Source organism: Neovison vison, chromosome 3, assembly GCF_020171115.1.
Source record: "Neovison vison isolate M4711 chromosome 3, ASM_NN_V1, whole genome shotgun sequence".
Lineage (NCBI taxonomy): Eukaryota > Metazoa > Chordata > Mammalia > Carnivora > Mustelidae > Neogale > Neogale vison.
Genome location: NC_058093.1, coordinates 150,249,317 through 150,266,830, shown reverse-complemented (window position 1 = coordinate 150,266,830; position 17,514 = coordinate 150,249,317). Strand labels below are relative to the sequence as shown.

General features: G+C 42.8%; 1 protein-coding gene across 3 annotated transcripts in view; it reads left to right on the top strand.

The window, feature by feature from the left end:
• The window catches only part of KATNAL2 (katanin catalytic subunit A1 like 2), a 75,054-nt gene that overhangs the window by 40,270 nt on the left and 17,270 nt on the right, over nt 1-17,514 (top strand). For all 3 annotated transcript variants that reach the window (XM_044243043.1, XM_044243042.1, XM_044243045.1), the window contains 7 exons: nt 351-449; nt 2,732-2,830; nt 3,033-3,110; nt 6,542-6,640; nt 8,596-8,659; nt 8,859-8,977; nt 15,702-15,793. In XM_044243043.1, coding sequence (XP_044098978.1) covers nt 351-449; nt 2,732-2,830; nt 3,033-3,110; nt 6,542-6,640; nt 8,596-8,659; nt 8,859-8,977; nt 15,702-15,793 — 650 coding nt within the window. The remainder of the gene's footprint in view (nt 1-350; nt 450-2,731; nt 2,831-3,032; nt 3,111-6,541; nt 6,641-8,595; nt 8,660-8,858; nt 8,978-15,701; nt 15,794-17,514) is intronic.

The window sequence follows — 17,514 nt, the reverse complement described above, 5'->3', positions numbered from 1 at the left end:
GAATATCAGCTCTGCTCCATCTCCAAACTCAGCCCCTCCCACATCACACACCTCTGGTCACAAAAGAAAAGTCAGTGAGTGGGTCTGGGTTGAGGCACCATATGGTTTCCTTCACTGGAAAAGCTGCTTGGAGCCCATGGCTTCCACTGACAGCTCTTCCCACACGGCTCAGGCAGGGAGTGAATTCATCTTGCTGGGACTACACAGAAGTGGCCCAGTTACACACGGGGTTTCCTTTCACTGAACTGAGAGCCAATGTGTGAATTTTGGATGATGGAATGGGCAGTTTCCACCAGCATCTGTCACTTGCTTTCCATGGCTGACTTCTCACTGTCTTCCTCTTTCTTCAGGAGGCTGTCAATAATTCCCACGCGGAGAGTGCTGACTTTGGCTTGAGCATATCAGGAATCAACAAAGGCAGTGGAGAAGAAAACGTCCGCCCACAAAAAGTAAGTAGAATTCTTGAACATAGCACCAAAATGGGAAATTGCTTTTCTTTCTAAAAACGAAAATAAAAAATGTTAACTTTGTCAAATAGAAAAGCTAATACAGAATGGTCAGAGCCTGGCTGTGAGGTGAGCTGAGGAGAGCACTGGCTGGGGGGTTGAGCCCTGGGGTTCTGGTCTGAATCTCCTTTCTGGATGAATGGTCTAGAAGGAACAGCCCCATCTCTAAGAAGCTCAAGTCTCCCTATTTGTAAGCTCAGGGGTTTGGCTTCTAACGTCACTGTCAGCTTAAACGTCCTGGGACTGAAATGGGAAACATTGGTGTTCTGGGTTACTGAAGGAGTTATGGTGGCACACACATCCTTCTCTTCCTCTCTGTGTGTGGTACCTGACTAGTAGTGGCCCCTTTCCTCCCTGGAGGTGTGGCTCTAGGCTTGAGTGTCATTTCATGTGAGCCAAGAAACCTCAGTTGAAATAGGGTGGATAGGGGCACCTGGGTGGCTCAGTGGGTTAAAGCCTCTGCCTTCAGCTCAGGTCATGATCTCAGGGTCCTGGGATCGACTCCCACATCGGGTTCTCTTCTTGGTGGTGAGCCTGCTTCTCCCCTCTCTCTCTGCTTGCCTCTCTGCCTGCTTGTGATCTCTGCCTGTCTAATAAATAAATAAAATCTTAAAAAAAAAATAAAAAAGAAACAGGGTGGATATTGTCCCTAATAGATAGCTCTACCCCTTTCATAATGAACCTCATGTCTTGATCCATCAATAAGAGCGGCTCAGACAGAAAAGACTCAGACTGGGTAGATGGAGGCAAAAGGCCAGTTAACACATGTCCTTTGAGGATGAGAAGAAGCAGTATCAACATCAACAGATTTCTCTTGACTGTAACTTCCGGGGTTGTACTCCTTGTAAGAGCCATCGTTCTTTCTCTGGGAAGTTCTCAGACTACAGGACATTGGATTTAGCTCTGGCCAGCTCTTCTTGGATAAACGAGACTCTGGCTGTGTGTGCCTGAAGGGGGAGCTGGAAGCATCTCCCTGGAAGTTAAGGAGCTCTCACTGGCCTCCAGTGGCTCCCTGGAAGGTTGTCGGTGATACGGGTGATCGCTGCTTATGATGCGTTCAGATCAGTGCCTCCTGTGGAGAAATGCTTCCTGGTTTACCTCTGCCAGTGTCATTGTGTTTTGAGTCACTTTGGCCTAGTAATTCTGTGGCCCTAGTTTCTCCCATGAACATCTCCTGTTGATATGAATAGTCGTTTCTGATCAGGTCACAAGGAAGGGACTCTTTAACCCAACACTTAACCTTTGAAGGAGTCTGGTCATAAATTCTCTTTCCAGCAGAAATGTCCTGAAGAGAGTATCCTTAAAATGCAGATGGGTTTCTCCTTAGCACTACAAATGTTCATAAACTGAATGAGGGTATATGGCCAGGGGCCCATCTCCAAAATGGGCCTATCATGGCCATGTTAGGGCCCCTAGCTTCGGCATTCCTGGACCCCCTACAAATTTAGTAGGCATGTTCTTAAAGGCACTAGTCAGTTTGCCTAGGTTCAAAACCCTGCCCAGACTTTACCAGCTGTGTGATCTTGGGCAAGTTGCTCAATCTTTCCAAGCCTCATTTCTCTTTCTCCCGAAAATGGAAATAATCAGTGCCTGCTTTAAATATCTTGAACAGAGAGTGTTAGCCTCGTGCCCGATGTATAACATGGAGGTCTGCACATATATCTGTGTGTGCTGGCTACTGCTGTTACTGTTTTGTTTTCTGCATGCATCCTTGCTTCTTCTTTCGGCCTGTCCCTTGAGGGAACGGCAAGGGCTACGGGGAGGATGGGAGACAGACATCTGGGTTTGAATTCTGGCCTTAAGCCACTTGTAACCTGGGACTCTACTGAGTAGAGAAGGTACATGGCTGTAAGTAAGTGGAAGCTACTGTCACTCTTGTGCCAGTGGATTCTTCCTGGATGTGGGATGTTTCAAAGAACCAGACGATGTAGGGGAGGCAGACCTGGAAGGAAGCAGAGGGCATGGTGTTAGAAAAATGCCTGTGAGTTTTCATTCAAGCAACTTCATTCCGAAGGGTTTATCTGCAACTTAATTTTCTTTTCTAGAGTGTCCAACTTGAAGAAATCATCTCATTCATGATTAGTGCAGGTCCTTTTTAAGGCCTCACCCTAAGTTTGCCCTATATACCAGGATACATAAATGTGTCTTGATTTACTGAAGCTGAGCTCTTAGGGACAGTCTTCCCCCAGGTCTTAATGGTGTAAGTAACTATTACTCCGTTTCAGGGCCAAATCGTTGACTTCCGAGGCCTGCTCACAGATGCCATCAAAGGAGCAACCAGTGAACTTGGCTTGAACAGCTTTGACTGTAACCCAGACCCCTCAGTAAGTGGCTAAGATGTGACATTGCAAACTGCCAACCTCCAGACAAACTTCAGAAAGATAATTTTGAGTCCAGAGAAACCCTGAGATCAAATCGAAGGTCACAGCAGCCTGCTGTCACTTATGTCACCGAGATCCATGCCCCCTTTCGCTTTCTAAATTATGAGGAATATTGTAACGTAAAGCTTTCTGTTCCCACCATCAGGAACGATTGTTGAAACCTCTGAGTGCATTTATTGGCATGAATAGTGAGATGCGAGAGTTGGCAGCCGTGGTGAGCCGGGTAAGATCTGATATTCAATTCACAAATTTACGGAGGCGGATTGGGGCTCCTGGAGCATTGTGGGCTGCTTCTTTTATTAATAACAATAAATATGATCATTTATTTATAAAGTGCCCCCACTTGCAAAGGCACTCATATTGTTTAGAGGCACAATAATGCATGATAAATAAATTATAGAATCATAAAATTACAATACAAAAAGCCCACCATCTCACTACAGAGGCCAAGAAAACCAAAAGGGAAAAAGACTTAGAAGGGAAGGGACAGGTGAAAGGTTTTAGAGCAGAGCCAAGAGTTAAGGAAAGAAAGCCTCTTAGAGAAGGAAAGAGCATACCTGTGTCTGGTTTCAACAGTCAAAGTCTAGAAACACAGATGTTGGCAGTCTGATGATTTCATAATTGGAAATTTCCACAAAAAACAAGATTAGTAGTAAAGAGTTTATCATCTGGACTACTGATTTTTAAGCTTACCCTCCAGAATTTATTTAATTTTCTTCTTTCTTTAAAATTTAAATTCGGTTAGCCAACATACAGCACATCATTACTTTTAGATGTAGAGTTCAGTGATCCATCAGTTGCATGTAATACCCAGTTCTCATCACACCACATGCCTTCCTTACTGCCCATCACCCAGTTACCCCATACCCCCACTTACCTCCCTACCCTCCAGAATTTAAAAGCAGTGAAGTCTCCTGGTCAGTAACACTGGCTCTGGAATCAGTTGAGCTGGATGTGATTTCTTTATCCTTCTCTTTCTAGCCATGTGACTTTGAACATGTTCCTTGGGAACAGAATACCTTCCTGAGTTACAGGACACTTCTCTGATATCCAGCAATCTCATATTTAATGAAAGACTAGAACCTAGGCAGACTCTGAGAGATGTTTAATATGCTCCAAGATGCACAGCTTGTCTGCAGTGATTAAGGGTTCCCTAGCTCTGGCTGTTCTGTTTGGCAGCTCTTCCTGTCCTTATTAGCTATCAAGCTGGGGGGTGGAAACACAAAGATGAACGAATCAGACACAATCCTTGCCTACAAGAGTCTCTCATGTCATGGGTAAGGAGAACAAAAGGAGGGGTATTTTGTGTCAAAGTGTAGGGAAAGCATTAGGGAAGAAGATACACAAGAGACAGGCACATGGAAATGCACAGGAGGGAGGGAGGAGGGTTCTGTGTCAAACAACATGCCTGCAAAACTGTACAGCTTTTAGCCGAATGAGCCACAAGGAGCAGTGGGGAAGGAGGCTGCAGAGAGAGGTCACAGTTTCTGGGTAAGGGCACAGTGAGTGCTAGCCCACGGTTAGAAGTGGCCTGTAGGACATGGGGAATCTTTGAGAGGTGTCCATCAGGAGAACGGGATGCTCAAATGTGCTTTTAGTGTGTCCTAATGACAGTGTGGTGGATGGAGAGCAAAGAAATGGAGATGAGGAGACCAGCTCTCCAAGTTATTACCAGTGAGAGAGGATGAGGTCGGAGCCAGGCTGTGGTAATTAGGATGCAAAGGAGAGCAGAGAAAAAAAAAATTATGCCCATAAAAATCAATAGTCTCATTACTGTTTCTGCAAAAAGACAACATGACTGGTGATGACAGAGCTGTCGAGTAGAACTGGCCCCAAATGATTCCACCTGGCATCTTTTCTACAGTACCATGGGAAGTAGTCATCCAGTCTCTGCTTGAATGTTCACAGTGATGGGGAGATCACCACCTCATGACTGATAAGTTTTGTTATTATAAGGAGGAACTTCCTTTTAGGGAATTAAACATTGCTATGTGGAACTCACTATCTGCTCTAGACGAGGACAAGAAATACTGCTCTGATATATGGATGCTTTGAATTCCAAGGTAGATGAATCCCCCATCTGTGCCAAGCTTTTCCTAAGAAACTGTGGTAATAAGAATGTGAGGGGGGGTGCCTGGGTGGTTCAGTCAGTAAGCTTCTGCCTTCAGCATGAGTCATGACCCCAGGGTCCTGGGGTTGAGCTCCACATGGCGGGAAGCCTGCTTTTCTCCCACTCCCCCTGCCTGTGTTCCTGCTTGTGCTCCTGCTCTTGCTGTCTCTCTGTGTCAAATAAATAAATAAAATCTAAAAAAAAAAAAAAAAAAGAATGTGAGTTGGAGGTAGGCTAGCCTGCAGATTCACAATGTAAAGATAGGGGGCGCTCTCCCAAGTTTGTTTGTTTTTTTGTGTTTTGTTTTGTTTTGTTTTGTTTTTTGGAAGACGGAGTCCTTTCTCTGTTGCTGTATCACAGGATCATACCTATTAGGCACTACCACTTCTATGAATACTTTTGCTAATAAAAGTGGTCAGCCATGGTGGAAGGATGTGGGAGGACAGGGATGGGGACATAACATCTCACGAGCACTGAAAAAACATATTTTTATATTTTAAAACATGTTTATGTATTATTTAAAAATTAGATAATATACGGGTGCCTGGGTGGCTTAGTTTAAGTCCAGCTCTTGGTTTCAGCTCAGGTCATAATCTCACTGTCCAGAGATTGAGCCCTGAGGTAGTCTCCACGCTCAGCAGGAAGTCTGCTTGAAGATTCTCTCTCTCTCTGCCCCTCCCCCCATTCAGGTACACAAACTCTCTCAAATACATAAATAGATCTTTAAAAAAATTAACTGAACATAAAAATAGTTACCAGATTGTTCTATAGTCACTCAAAGTGACTTCTAAAAGGAAGCCTTTTCTGATATGACTCTTGGTACTCACTACGCCTGGAACAGCTTCTACTAACAAAGGCCCTGAGTGTCTGTTCTGAGATGTCCTGTGGAACTGAAGTTTGGAAACTGTAAATTAGTTATCAGTAAAAGCTGCCTTAATTGATTGTCCCGGATGGTGGCTACAGGGTTCCACTAGGAGAGGGCAAACCGCACTTTTGCTTGCTTGTTGGCTTCCTTGAATTTTGTAGAAGCAATTGCTCCTGATGGAAAGTAGGGAGGGATCACTGGGGGAAAGGAGACATTGGTTTCAGAGGAGCATTATCTCTTAGGTCACAAAAAAGCGTTTGCGAGAGCAAGGAGCAGGGGAGGCCAGGCACTGGTTCGGAACTCTGTTTTGCAGTAAAAGCCAGTGTAATTTGAAGGCACATTCTGTAGCTTCTTTGATTACAGTCATAAATCAGCATGGTTTGCTATTGACTGAAGACAGGTATAGTCCATCGTTAGGAGATTTTGTTTCCTCTTAAAAGTACTGTATTATCTCATCAATCTCCTCTTGGGGGAAAAGTCACTGAATGTGTTCATGGCATCCATTTTGGTGAACTAGCCCGTAATTACCATGTATATATACACATGTATCTAATATGAAGAGTTTTTATCACCAGCACTTTATGCCCCATTGTAAGTCAAGTACTCTGCTGCTCCTGTGTTTATTACAGCCGTGGAGGAAAACATTAGTTTTAACAAAATGATCAAATGTGCATTGCAGGACATTTATCTCCATAATCCTAACATAAAGTGGAATGACATTATTGGACTCGATGCAGCCAAGCAGTTAGTCAAGGAAGCTGTTGTGTACCCTATCAGGGTAAGGATGGGAAGCCTCTTGGGGGTGGTTTCTGTTCATTGTCCACCAGACAAACTGTATGTCACACACCCATCAGGAAGAGGACAGGATGCTCTTCTGTCATCGCCTTAACTTTTGGGCTGTGTCACAGTATTTGGTTAAACACGGAAGTACCAAGGCCCAGTCCACTGCAGGCAGTTCGAAATCCTGTTACATATTGGGTCAAGGCGGGGTCTGCTCAAGTGATCATTTTAGATCTAAGACTTGTCAGTTCCTACAGATTGGTTCAAATTAGCCTGCCTCCCTAAAAATATACTTACTGTAGTAGAAATGCTTCCTGTAGGAGAGGGTCTCTCACTTTGTTTCTACAGATCGCCCTCCCCCTTGACCCCCTTCATCTAGGGTTCTGTTTCTGACTTTTTGTAAACACCATGCAGCCCCTTCCAGGGCACTGGCCAGGAAAGCCATTGTATCATGCTCACTGCTCTTTCCTGACAAGTCTTTGTGCGGACAGTTCATGAAACAGGAAGGAAAACAAAAACAAGACATTCCATGTTGGGTTTGCAAGTGTGGTGATGAGAAGGTCTGTACCCCATAGCTGTGGCTGTATAACAGACCACCCCAAGACGTCGTGCATTTGGTAGGCAGTCGGGGTGGCGGTAGGCAGTGTGGGCTGGAGCCTGGGAAAGCTGGCGTAGACAGGATGACTGAGACTTGTCCACGTGCCTCTCCTCCCCTAGCAGGCAGGCCCAGTCGTGTTCCGTGGTGGCACAGACTTCCCAGACAGAAGCAAGAAAGGGCCGGTGCCACTCCAGCAGCATTTTCCACGTCTCTTCTTATAGTTCCTGTATTTTCAAGTCTCTTCTTATATTTGCTGATGTTTCATTGGCCAAGGTCACAGGACCAAGTCCAGATTCTAGTGTCGGAGAAATATACTCTCTCGGTGGAAGGAGCTGCAGCTAATTTGTGGCCATTTTCTGTAATCTCCCGCAGTCAAGATAACACATTTGTTGTATTGAATAATCTATTGATTCTTATCACTGAGATAAGAATGCAGATCCTAAATTTTGGCTGCTTCTAGTCTAATGAGACAAAAATCAGTAAATCTGGATGGTCTCCCCGGCTTTTCTTCCTGTATTCAGACATGGGAGGTAAGAAATATACTGGCATTCAGATTTAGTAGAAATTTATTCACTCTTTCCTCTGAGTGGCTCTACAGTAAAGTCATCCGGGAAAGGATGGACATCTCATTGGAGCTCTGGGTATGTCATCTCCATGGTGTCATAAGCTTTGTGTGTGATGGCATGGAGATTTTGGCAACAGCATCAGCAAGAAAACAGGAGCTAGTTACAATTTTACTATCGTTTTTCCTTCTCCCTTGTTCTCTATCAGCTCCACTTACTGCCCCCGGCTGTCTGGATTTGAACTAATGGGAGAGAATCATGGAAGTTTGTGGAATATGGAAGTCCATGCATGTCCTCCTTGGAGTTACTGTCTCACAAGGCATTGAGCACTGAATGTTCCCGACTTCTAAATCAGGCTTTGCCATAGCTTTGTGCGTTATTCGCATACACCGTTGTTGGTTGGTTTTAGTGTTTACCTTAAAGGGCATTCCTGGTTCACAACATTCCAAAGTTTTGCCAAATACCCTGTACACAGAACTCCAGGAGAAATGATGTTATGTATGTAGGAAATAACTACTGTAACAGAGAAGGAAAGTACCCACATATGCCTTTGTTTTCCTTAAAACAAATACGGCTCTTTTAAAAGCCACAAAAATTAAGCCGGGCATTGCTATTATGTGTGAAAGTAAAATGGGGAGAAATCAGATGTAAACAGAAGCAGTGAGCCTCAACAAAAGGGAGACCTGACTCGCTGTGCTGTGTTTCTCCCCAGCTTCCTTCATTTGTCTGTGCTGAGGGTGTGCCGGCTGACATACTGATTCCAAACCTCATCTTTGTTCCTTGTTTCCATAGTATCCGCAGCTGTTTACGGGAATCCTTTCCCCCTGGAAAGGTCTACTGCTGTATGGTCCTCCAGGTAAAGGAATCTTTCTGATTTGGTCTTGGTATGATGTGTGGATGCCGAGGGTGAGCTGGCCTGTCTGTCCTCATTCAGGCGGGGGGCTAAGGACCGCTGGATGGCCACCTCCTTTTCCACTTGGGAGACTGACTTCTATCTGTGAGCAGAGGAATGGAGTGCAGGGGGTCACTCGCATTTTATCCTCATGTGTCTCTAGGCACAGGAAAGACCTTACTGGCTAAAGCTGTGGCCACGGAGTGTAAAACCACCTTCTTTAACATTTCTGCATCTACCATTGTCAGCAAATGGAGAGGGGATTCAGAAAAACTTGTTCGGGTAGGAATTCTTGATTTTATATTTTTTTACAATAAGCTCCAACAGAATACAGTGGTTCAACATGATGTTAGAGCTTATTTGTTTTTAAGTGATTTGTATGCTAGAATTTATCCTGGATTTTGATTACCAAAAGCCCAGGAGATAGATTGACTATTATATGTGGATATTAATCCTGTTCCCATCAGCAAAATATGATCTCCTTTTCTTCCGGGATGTGACCAACAGTGCTTTTTTGATTCCTGTAGCTTAGGAATGGAAGCCGGGACAAAGGTTGTTTAAGAAGTGGAATATTTTTTTTCTTCCTCCAAGAAACATTTATTTTTAAGCATGTGCAGTATATTCAGCTAACATTTATCGAGAAGCTACTAGCATATGCTAGTACCTACACTAGATACGCTCAGAAAGAATCAAGAAATTGAAAACAATTATCTTTTTTCAGATGCTCTCAGCAACTTTCCTCCACAGTGCCCCATAGCTTTACAGTTTTTTCCTCTCCTTAGGAGAGAAATAGAAAATATATTTTATATAAAATATGATATAAAATTTTTTACTATAAAAATTTACTATACTTTCTGGCACCTTAAGAGAACATCTGTTTATGATTTAACACCTCAATGTAAGGTGGGTCCTTCTCAGAAATCCTGTTAAACTGTTGAATTCTGTAGAATGCCTAGAAAGTAATCAATACCAAGTCAATGTAAATACTATATATTTTCTGAAAAGAAATTACTCTAAAATATTATGCTTAAGTTACATTCCCTTGGATGATTCATTTTCAAAATATTATGGCTTCCTTGGAAGTCATAATGGAATATTTTTATAGGATTGATTTACCTAAAATGGCCTATCATTTATTACTTTGATTCTTTTCTCAAGTTACTTCAAATGTGTAAGTTTTTACAGTTCTTATCACCGCTTCACGATTGTAATTCGTGGAAATCCACGTTGACATCTGTTTCTTTGTTCTTTGAGTCTATCTTAGTGCCCGTCTAAAGGTGGGGTTGGAACTCACCTGTTCCTAAATTTTTGGGTTCTATGTGATTCTAGTTAGTTTGATGTCAATTATTTAAAATCCAACTAACTATAAAATCTTCATCAGCCTGAAGACTTCTTCTTTTTTTAACATTCCATTTCTATGGGCTGAAGAACAATAAAACTTTTACAAGATGCCCCCAGAATCAGTTTAGATTTCTCTCCTGTCATGAAAAGTGGTGTTTACAACTGTGAGCACAAAACACTGCAAGAAGCTCAAAGAAAGATTACATTATATTCCCTGGACAGGACTTCCCTAAACAGAAGAATAAATTCAAATATATTATGATTATTCTTTTTTCTTAAAGATTTTATTCACTTATTTCAGAGACAGAGAGTGAGAGAGAGGGCAAGCATGAGCAGTAGGAGAGGCAGAGGGAGAAGCAGATTCCTCGCCAAGCAGGGAGCCTGATGTGGGACTTGATCCCAGGACCCTGGGATCATGACCTCAGCAGAAGGCAGTCACTTAACTGACTGAGACACCCGATTGCCCCTTTTATGAATATTCTTTTTTTTTTAAGATTTTATTTATTTATTTGATGGACAGAGATCACAAGTAGGCAGAGAGGCAGACAGAGAGAGAGAGGAGGAAGCAGGTTCCCCCCTGAGCAGAGAGCCCAGTGTGGGGCTTGATCCCAGGACTATGGGATCATGACTTGAGCTGAAGGCAGAGGCTTTAACCCATGGAGCCACCCAGGTACCCTCTTATGAATATTCTTTTTTTTTTTTTTTTAAAGATTTTATTTATTTGACAGAGAGAAATCACAAGTAGGCAGAGAGGCAGGCAGAGAGAGAGGGGAGGAAGCAGGCTCCCTGTGGAGCAGAGAGCCTGACTCGGGGCTTGATCCCAGGACCCTGGGATCATGACCTGAGCTGAAGGCAGAGGCTTTAACTCACTGAGCCACCGAGGTGCCCCTCTTATGAATATTCTTAACAAAGCTGAAACTACTAAAAGAATTATCTTGTTTAATGTTTGATAACCAGAAAATTCACTTAACAGGGATTCTCCATTCTGTGAACATTTTATTTAACTAAAGTTATCCTTTGCTTCAGTATTATTTTGTTAGGATTCTAAGGGTGAGGAAATGAGTCCTTCCCCAAGTTCTCCCCTTCCTTTATCATATATTTGAAAAAAAAATAACTAGTGTTGGGGAGCCTGGGTGGCTCAGTCAGTTAAGCGGCTGACTCTTAATTTCAGCTCAGGTCATGCTCTCAGGGTCCTTGGAATCAAGCCCCACATCAGGATCCACAATCAGCAGGGAGTCTTCTGAAGGATTCTCTCTCTCCCTTTCCCTCGACTCACGCTCACTCTCTTTCTCTAAAATAAATAAATATTTTAAAAAATAACTAGTATTTTTGGGAAGAAAAAAGGGTACAAAAGGAAATATGGACCCTCGAGTCCTCTTCCTAGAGGCAACTACTACAGTCTGCTAGTGCAGCCTTTTAGAACATTTATCTGTATCTATATTAAGACCAACAACTTCGTCCATATCTCCTTCCTTATTAAATACAAGTAGGAACATACTACACAATACCCTTCTTTTACTGAGTTTTTTGTTTGTTTTGTTTTTTGTATAATTTTTTATTTTTTAAATTTCTTTTCAGTGTACCAGAATTTGTTGTTTATACACCACACCCAGTGCTCCATGCAATATGTGCCCTCCATAATACCCACCACCAGGCTCACCCAACCTCCCACCCCCACCCCATCCCTTCAAAACCCTCAGATTGTTTTTCAGAGCCCATAGTCTCTTATGGTTATCCACGCCCAACTCCCTTCTCTTCTCCATCTCTCCATGGCCTCATGTTATTTTTTATGCTCCACAAATAAGTGAAACCATATGATAATTGACTCTCTCTGCTTGACTTATTTCACTCAGCATAATCTCTTCCAGTCCCGTCCATGTTGCTACAAAAGTTGGGTATTCATCCTTTCTGATGGAGGTATAATACTCCATTGTATATATGGACCATATCTTCCTTATCCATTCGTCCGTTGAAGGGCATCTCGGTTCTTTCCACAGTTTGGCAACCGTGGCCATTGTTGCTATGAACATTGGGGTATGGATGGTCTTTCTTTTTCCTACATCTGTATCTTTGGGGTAAATACCCAGTAGTGCAATTGCAGGGTCAAAAGGAAGCTCTATTTTTAATTTCTTAAGGAATCTCCACACTGTTTCCCAAAGTGGCTGCATCAACTTGCATTCCCACCAACAGTGTAAGAGGGTTCCCCTTTCTCCACATCCTCTCCAACACACATTGTTTACTGTCTTATCAATTTTGGCCATTCTAACTGGGATAAGGTGGTATCTCAATGTGGTTTTAATTTGAATCTCCCTGATGGCTAATGATGATGAGCATTTTTTCATGTGTCTGATAGCCATTTGTATGTCTTCATTGGAGAAGTGTCTGTTCATATCTTCTGCCCATTTTTTGATATGATTACCTGTTTTGTGTGTGTTGAGTTTGAGTTCTTTATAGATCCTGGATATCAACCTTTTTTCTGTACTGTCATTTGCAAATATCTTCTCCCATTCCGTGGGTTGCCTCTTTGTTTTGTTGACTGCTTCCTTTGCTGTGCAGAAGCTTTTGATCTTGATGAAGTTCCAAAAAATTCATTTTTGCTTTTGTTTCCTTTGCCTTTGGAGACATATCTTGAAAGAAGTTGCTGTGTCTGATATTGAAGAGGTTACTGCCTATGTTCTGATCACCAAGACAGCACAGTACTGGCATAAAAACAGACACATAGACTAGAAGAGAGCCCAGATATGGACCCTCAACTCTATGGTCAAATAATCTTCGACAAAGCAGGAAAAAATATACAGTGGATTAAAAGACAGTCTCTTCAATAAATGGTGCTGGGAAAACTGGACAGCTATATGTAGAAGAATGAAACTTGACCATTCTCTTACATCATACACAAAGATAAACTTGAAATGGATAAAAGACCTCAACATGACACAGGAATCCATCAGAATCGTAGAACACAATACCCTTCTATACCTTTTGGTTTTTTCCCACACTCAACAATATAACTTGGTTATTGTTCCAAATTATTATAGACAGAACAGTTCTTTTATAAGTCCACATGGCATTTCCTTGCCTGAGCATACCAAAAAGTATTTTACCAGTCTTTTCTTAGTGGACATTTAGGTTGTTTCTAGTCTCTTGCTATCATGAACAAATCTACAGTAAACAATCTCACTATATACATGTCCTTGCATGCGTAGTAATGTAGAACCATTTCTCTGAAGTCAAGTTGCTAGGTCAGAGAGAATGAAAAATCATCAATTGCCAAATTGCCTGACAGCAGCATTGCACCAGCTCGCACACCCATCAGTGATGTGCGTGTTTGCTTCCCGCACCCTGGTCAACACTGTGTAGAACCCCAATTTAAAAATCTTTGTCAATCTGATAATGAAACTAATATTTTGGTGCTCAAATATGCATTTATTTAATTCTGAATGAACTTGAGCATCTTCTTATAAGTTTAGAAGATATTTATATTTTCTTATTTTCTGTGAAATGCATTTTTGGTTTTGGATATTTAAAAAAATGATTTAGGGGACGCCTGGGTGGCTCAGTTGGTTAAGCAGTTGCCTTCGGCTCAGGTCATGATCCCAGGGTCCTGGGATCGAGTCCCACATCGGGCTCCTTGCTCAGCAGGGAGCCTGCTTCTCCCTCTGCCTCTGCCTGCCTCTTTGTCTGCCTGTGCTCGCTCGCTCTCTCTCCCTCTGTCTCTGGCAAATAAATAAATAAAATCTTTAAAAAAAAATGATTTAGGAGGGAAACAGATAACCTCTGCTAACCTTGAAAGATCTCATCTTCTGTCCTTTCAGAAGTTATTTTCTGAGCTCTTGGAAGGACCCTTACCTGGAAAATCTTGGTCATGCTGTCAAGATCTTTACTATGAAGCTTTCAGATAAAGAGAGCCCTTCAGAATCTTCCTCTAAATCAGAGACACATTCCTACCATTTGTTTCTCTTTCTAGTCCAATTAAAGAGTTATTTATAGGGAACTCTTGGGTTATGAACCTCCCTCCCCTCCTAATGTTCTTGCCTCCTAGGAATTGATGCTCTTGAATAGTTGAGTGGTCTCTTCAGCAAATGCACACACCTGTTGGTGCTTACATCTTTCAACACTCTTCCCTGCCCCCCAATCATATGATTTTACTTCCTCCGAGTACTTTAGAAAATTTTAGACTAATGCTTCCAGAGCACTTACCCGGAATTCCATATATATTCTCTGGCACTGGAAAGAGCAGTGGCATGGTCAATATGGAGACATGGGCTCCAGATGTGGTTCTCCTTCCAACTGGTTGTTTGGTTTTTTAGAGCCTCTCAGTCCCTATGCCCCTTAGGGAGCACCTTAAAAACACGTGTGGTTCTATTAAAAAGTTCTGATATTCCACTTTTCATTAGGTAGATGCTGCTTTTGCGACATCCTTAATATCAGTTATATTGGGGCTTTTTTTTTTTTTTTTTTTGGTGATAAGTGAAACAAGTTGCTGGCTTCTAATGAGAGGGTCTCTATAGTGTCTTAAGAGACATTTGTGATGTGTGTCCCAGCATTGACACTGTTCCCTCAGTTCATTAGGCTGAGCCAACTGTCTTGGCCAAATTAAGTAGGATTCTGTGGAAGGAAAACACTTGAGGATGAGCATGGTCATACCACACGCGCACGCAGCAGTGAAGGTGAGAGATTTCTGGCTCAGTGACAGGGAGACCTGTAAGGGATAACCTGCCACTACTCATGAAAGCCACAATCTGGCCTTCTCTGGGCTCTTCTCCTCTCATTTGTTCTGTGCTGCTTTGCTAGTGCTAAGTGACATGGAGAATAAATCCCCTATGCCTATTAAAGAACCTCTATTCTTTTCTAAATCTCTACTGCTTTCTCCGATCAACCAGTGAAGAATTGTATATGGTGCTCAAGAGATCAGTTTCAAGGTTAAAAAAAAAAAAAGGTTTAGTTTTTTATACTCTTTTCATCACCACCACATCTCCCTTTAGAGCTCTTTATTTTGTTTTTATATGTCTGTTCTTTTGCTGGCTGCTTTTCTGTTCTTGTTCAATCTATAATATTTTATTTTGGAATGGAACATTTTTTTTCAAGTGGGAATTGCCTTCAAGCACCTGAGCCTACCAAACAGCAGTGTTTGGAGTGGTATGGGGACCCCACAGAGTAATCTGGGGAGCAGAAAGGGGCAAAATTCTTCAGCCTTGTTACCCAACATGGGAGCTGTATCCACTCCCTACAGTTCTTCCTTCTGAGAACAATCTTCATTGTCCCTAAAGGTTAAGGGAAAATCATCAAATGACTTTCCACATTCCAAGGCTTTTGTGTCCTTATGGAACATGTTATTGTCAGGGAGTCTCAGGGGCTAACTAACTGACTAGAAGCTCAGGGATTGAGTTTTATCTTAAGCTCTCCCATTTATGGTTAGTAACCTTGAGCTAACCACTAACTCTCTCTGGCTCTAATCTTATCAAGTGATAAGTAGAAATAATTGGACCATCCATGGGGTTTTGCTAAGGAGAAAAATTGCAATGATTATAAAATTACTGTGGAAGAACAGAGTGCAGCATAAATCCTTAATAGTATAGCCAGCCTAAGCTTTTAATCTCTGGGAGCATCAGTGAACTTGAATTTAAGTGTATGAATTTGAACATGTGGTTGCTTTTCTCCCTCCCAGGTGTTATTTGAACTTGCCCGCTATCACGCCCCCTCCACCATCTTCCTGGACGAGCTGGAGTCAGTGATGAGTCAGAGAGGCACTGCTCCTGGGTAACAGACAGGGGGGTTTTTTTGGTCATCACTTCTCCCCTCTTGTAAGTGTGTTTGATGGTCGGAAGCCCATCGACATTTACCAGCAGAATGAGCCTATTAATAAGCCCACAAATTTTCTGCAGACACATGGAAAGGTCTTTAAATTAGATCCTGTTAACTGAATAGCTGATTTAAGTAGTTTTTATAACCGGAGGAAATGTCATCCTCCCTTCCCCCTTTCCCCACAGAGTGGTTTTCAGGACTGAAGATCACCCAGCCCCATGATCCCAGGCTGCCATCACGGTCTCGCTGGCCCAGAATAGCTGCCTGTGACCACTGCCTCTGGAGCCAGAGGGGCTGCCTGTGGGGAATGGGGCTGCAAAGGCTAAGGCCCAAGGGGCAGCCCTTGACAAGGTGTGTGAGGCCGGGGAAGCCACCACTTCTCTGTGACATCAGGTTGTGGCTCAGCCTGATTTTAAATATATCACATATATTATCTCTAAAGATGAAGTGTCCACTAATGTCCCCAGCAGGAAAGCACATATCTCAGACTGCAGTGAGCCTCCTGTGTGTGTGTGTGTTTTAAGAAAGTCTGTCTTCATCAGAAGTATTCTTCTTTGAAACTTTTTACTAAACCTGGCTTGGAAAAACACATCTCTGGCAAATCTCAACACAGCTGCATTTATTAATGGCCTCTAATGGTCCATTATCAAGGCCGAACTAATAGTAATAAAAGGCAAATATTTAGCTTCTTGGATGTATAACTACAATATAATTTATGAAATTTTACTTATTGAAAATCATTTTCCTAATGGCAGAGCAACCATTAAGATGTACCCAAGAGGCATGGCATTGATGGCACTGATTGAAATGGGACAGTTGCCATGGCTTAATGGGTGCTAGTGAGCCCCAGGCTGGGACACCCTGTCTCTCTCTTCAGGACCTGATGGGAGCAGACCAGTGCACAGGTACTCGGCTGGGCACCCACCAGACAGATCAACCACCCTACTGGTCATTCCCTCTGCAAAGACCCAGCCCACCTGGCCTGCCTCACCAGAGTGACCTGTGTGCTTGTTCTTTATTCACTTGGTCCTTCTCCGCTCCCAGGGTTCCCCACAGCTTTGAATAGGCTGATTTGGGAACTTCATCAACTATCCTAGGGTGTCCTCCAGGGTTTGTGTGGAACGTCAGCCTCCTTGTCTGGAAGTTGGACCCTAAAACTAGAGTCTTCAAAGGGCCAGGGAATAAGGGCAGGTGCTCTGAAGACTTCATGGGTCATATGATGTTAAAAGATTAATTATGAGTCATTGATAAATAAATATATAACTATGCTGTGAGACTGTCCTTTCTCTTAGGACAAGGCAGTTTGATGGTGAGTGGCACAGCTCTTTAAAAAAAAAAACAAAACACATACCTACTCTGTGCTGCCACCATGCACATGCAGAGATGAGAGGCTGGCTGTCATGTGGTCCAAGAAATGGATTTTTTTTGTCCTTTTATTTCAATCTCTACAAGAAAAGAGGAAGGAGAGCCTGCTGAATGTAGTCAGTACTTAGAGCCAGTCTACATTGTTAGGTCCTGTACTGAGGTCCTTCTTGCTGGAGGGGTCTTGGCCGTGATGGAGAAGGGGCTCAGAGGGTGAATTTGCATGGAAGACAGCCCCCATCTGCTGTGTGGGGCAAGCATACTTTCCGTGTCATTGTCTTGTCTCTTATTAGAAGAGAATGAAACAGATTCGT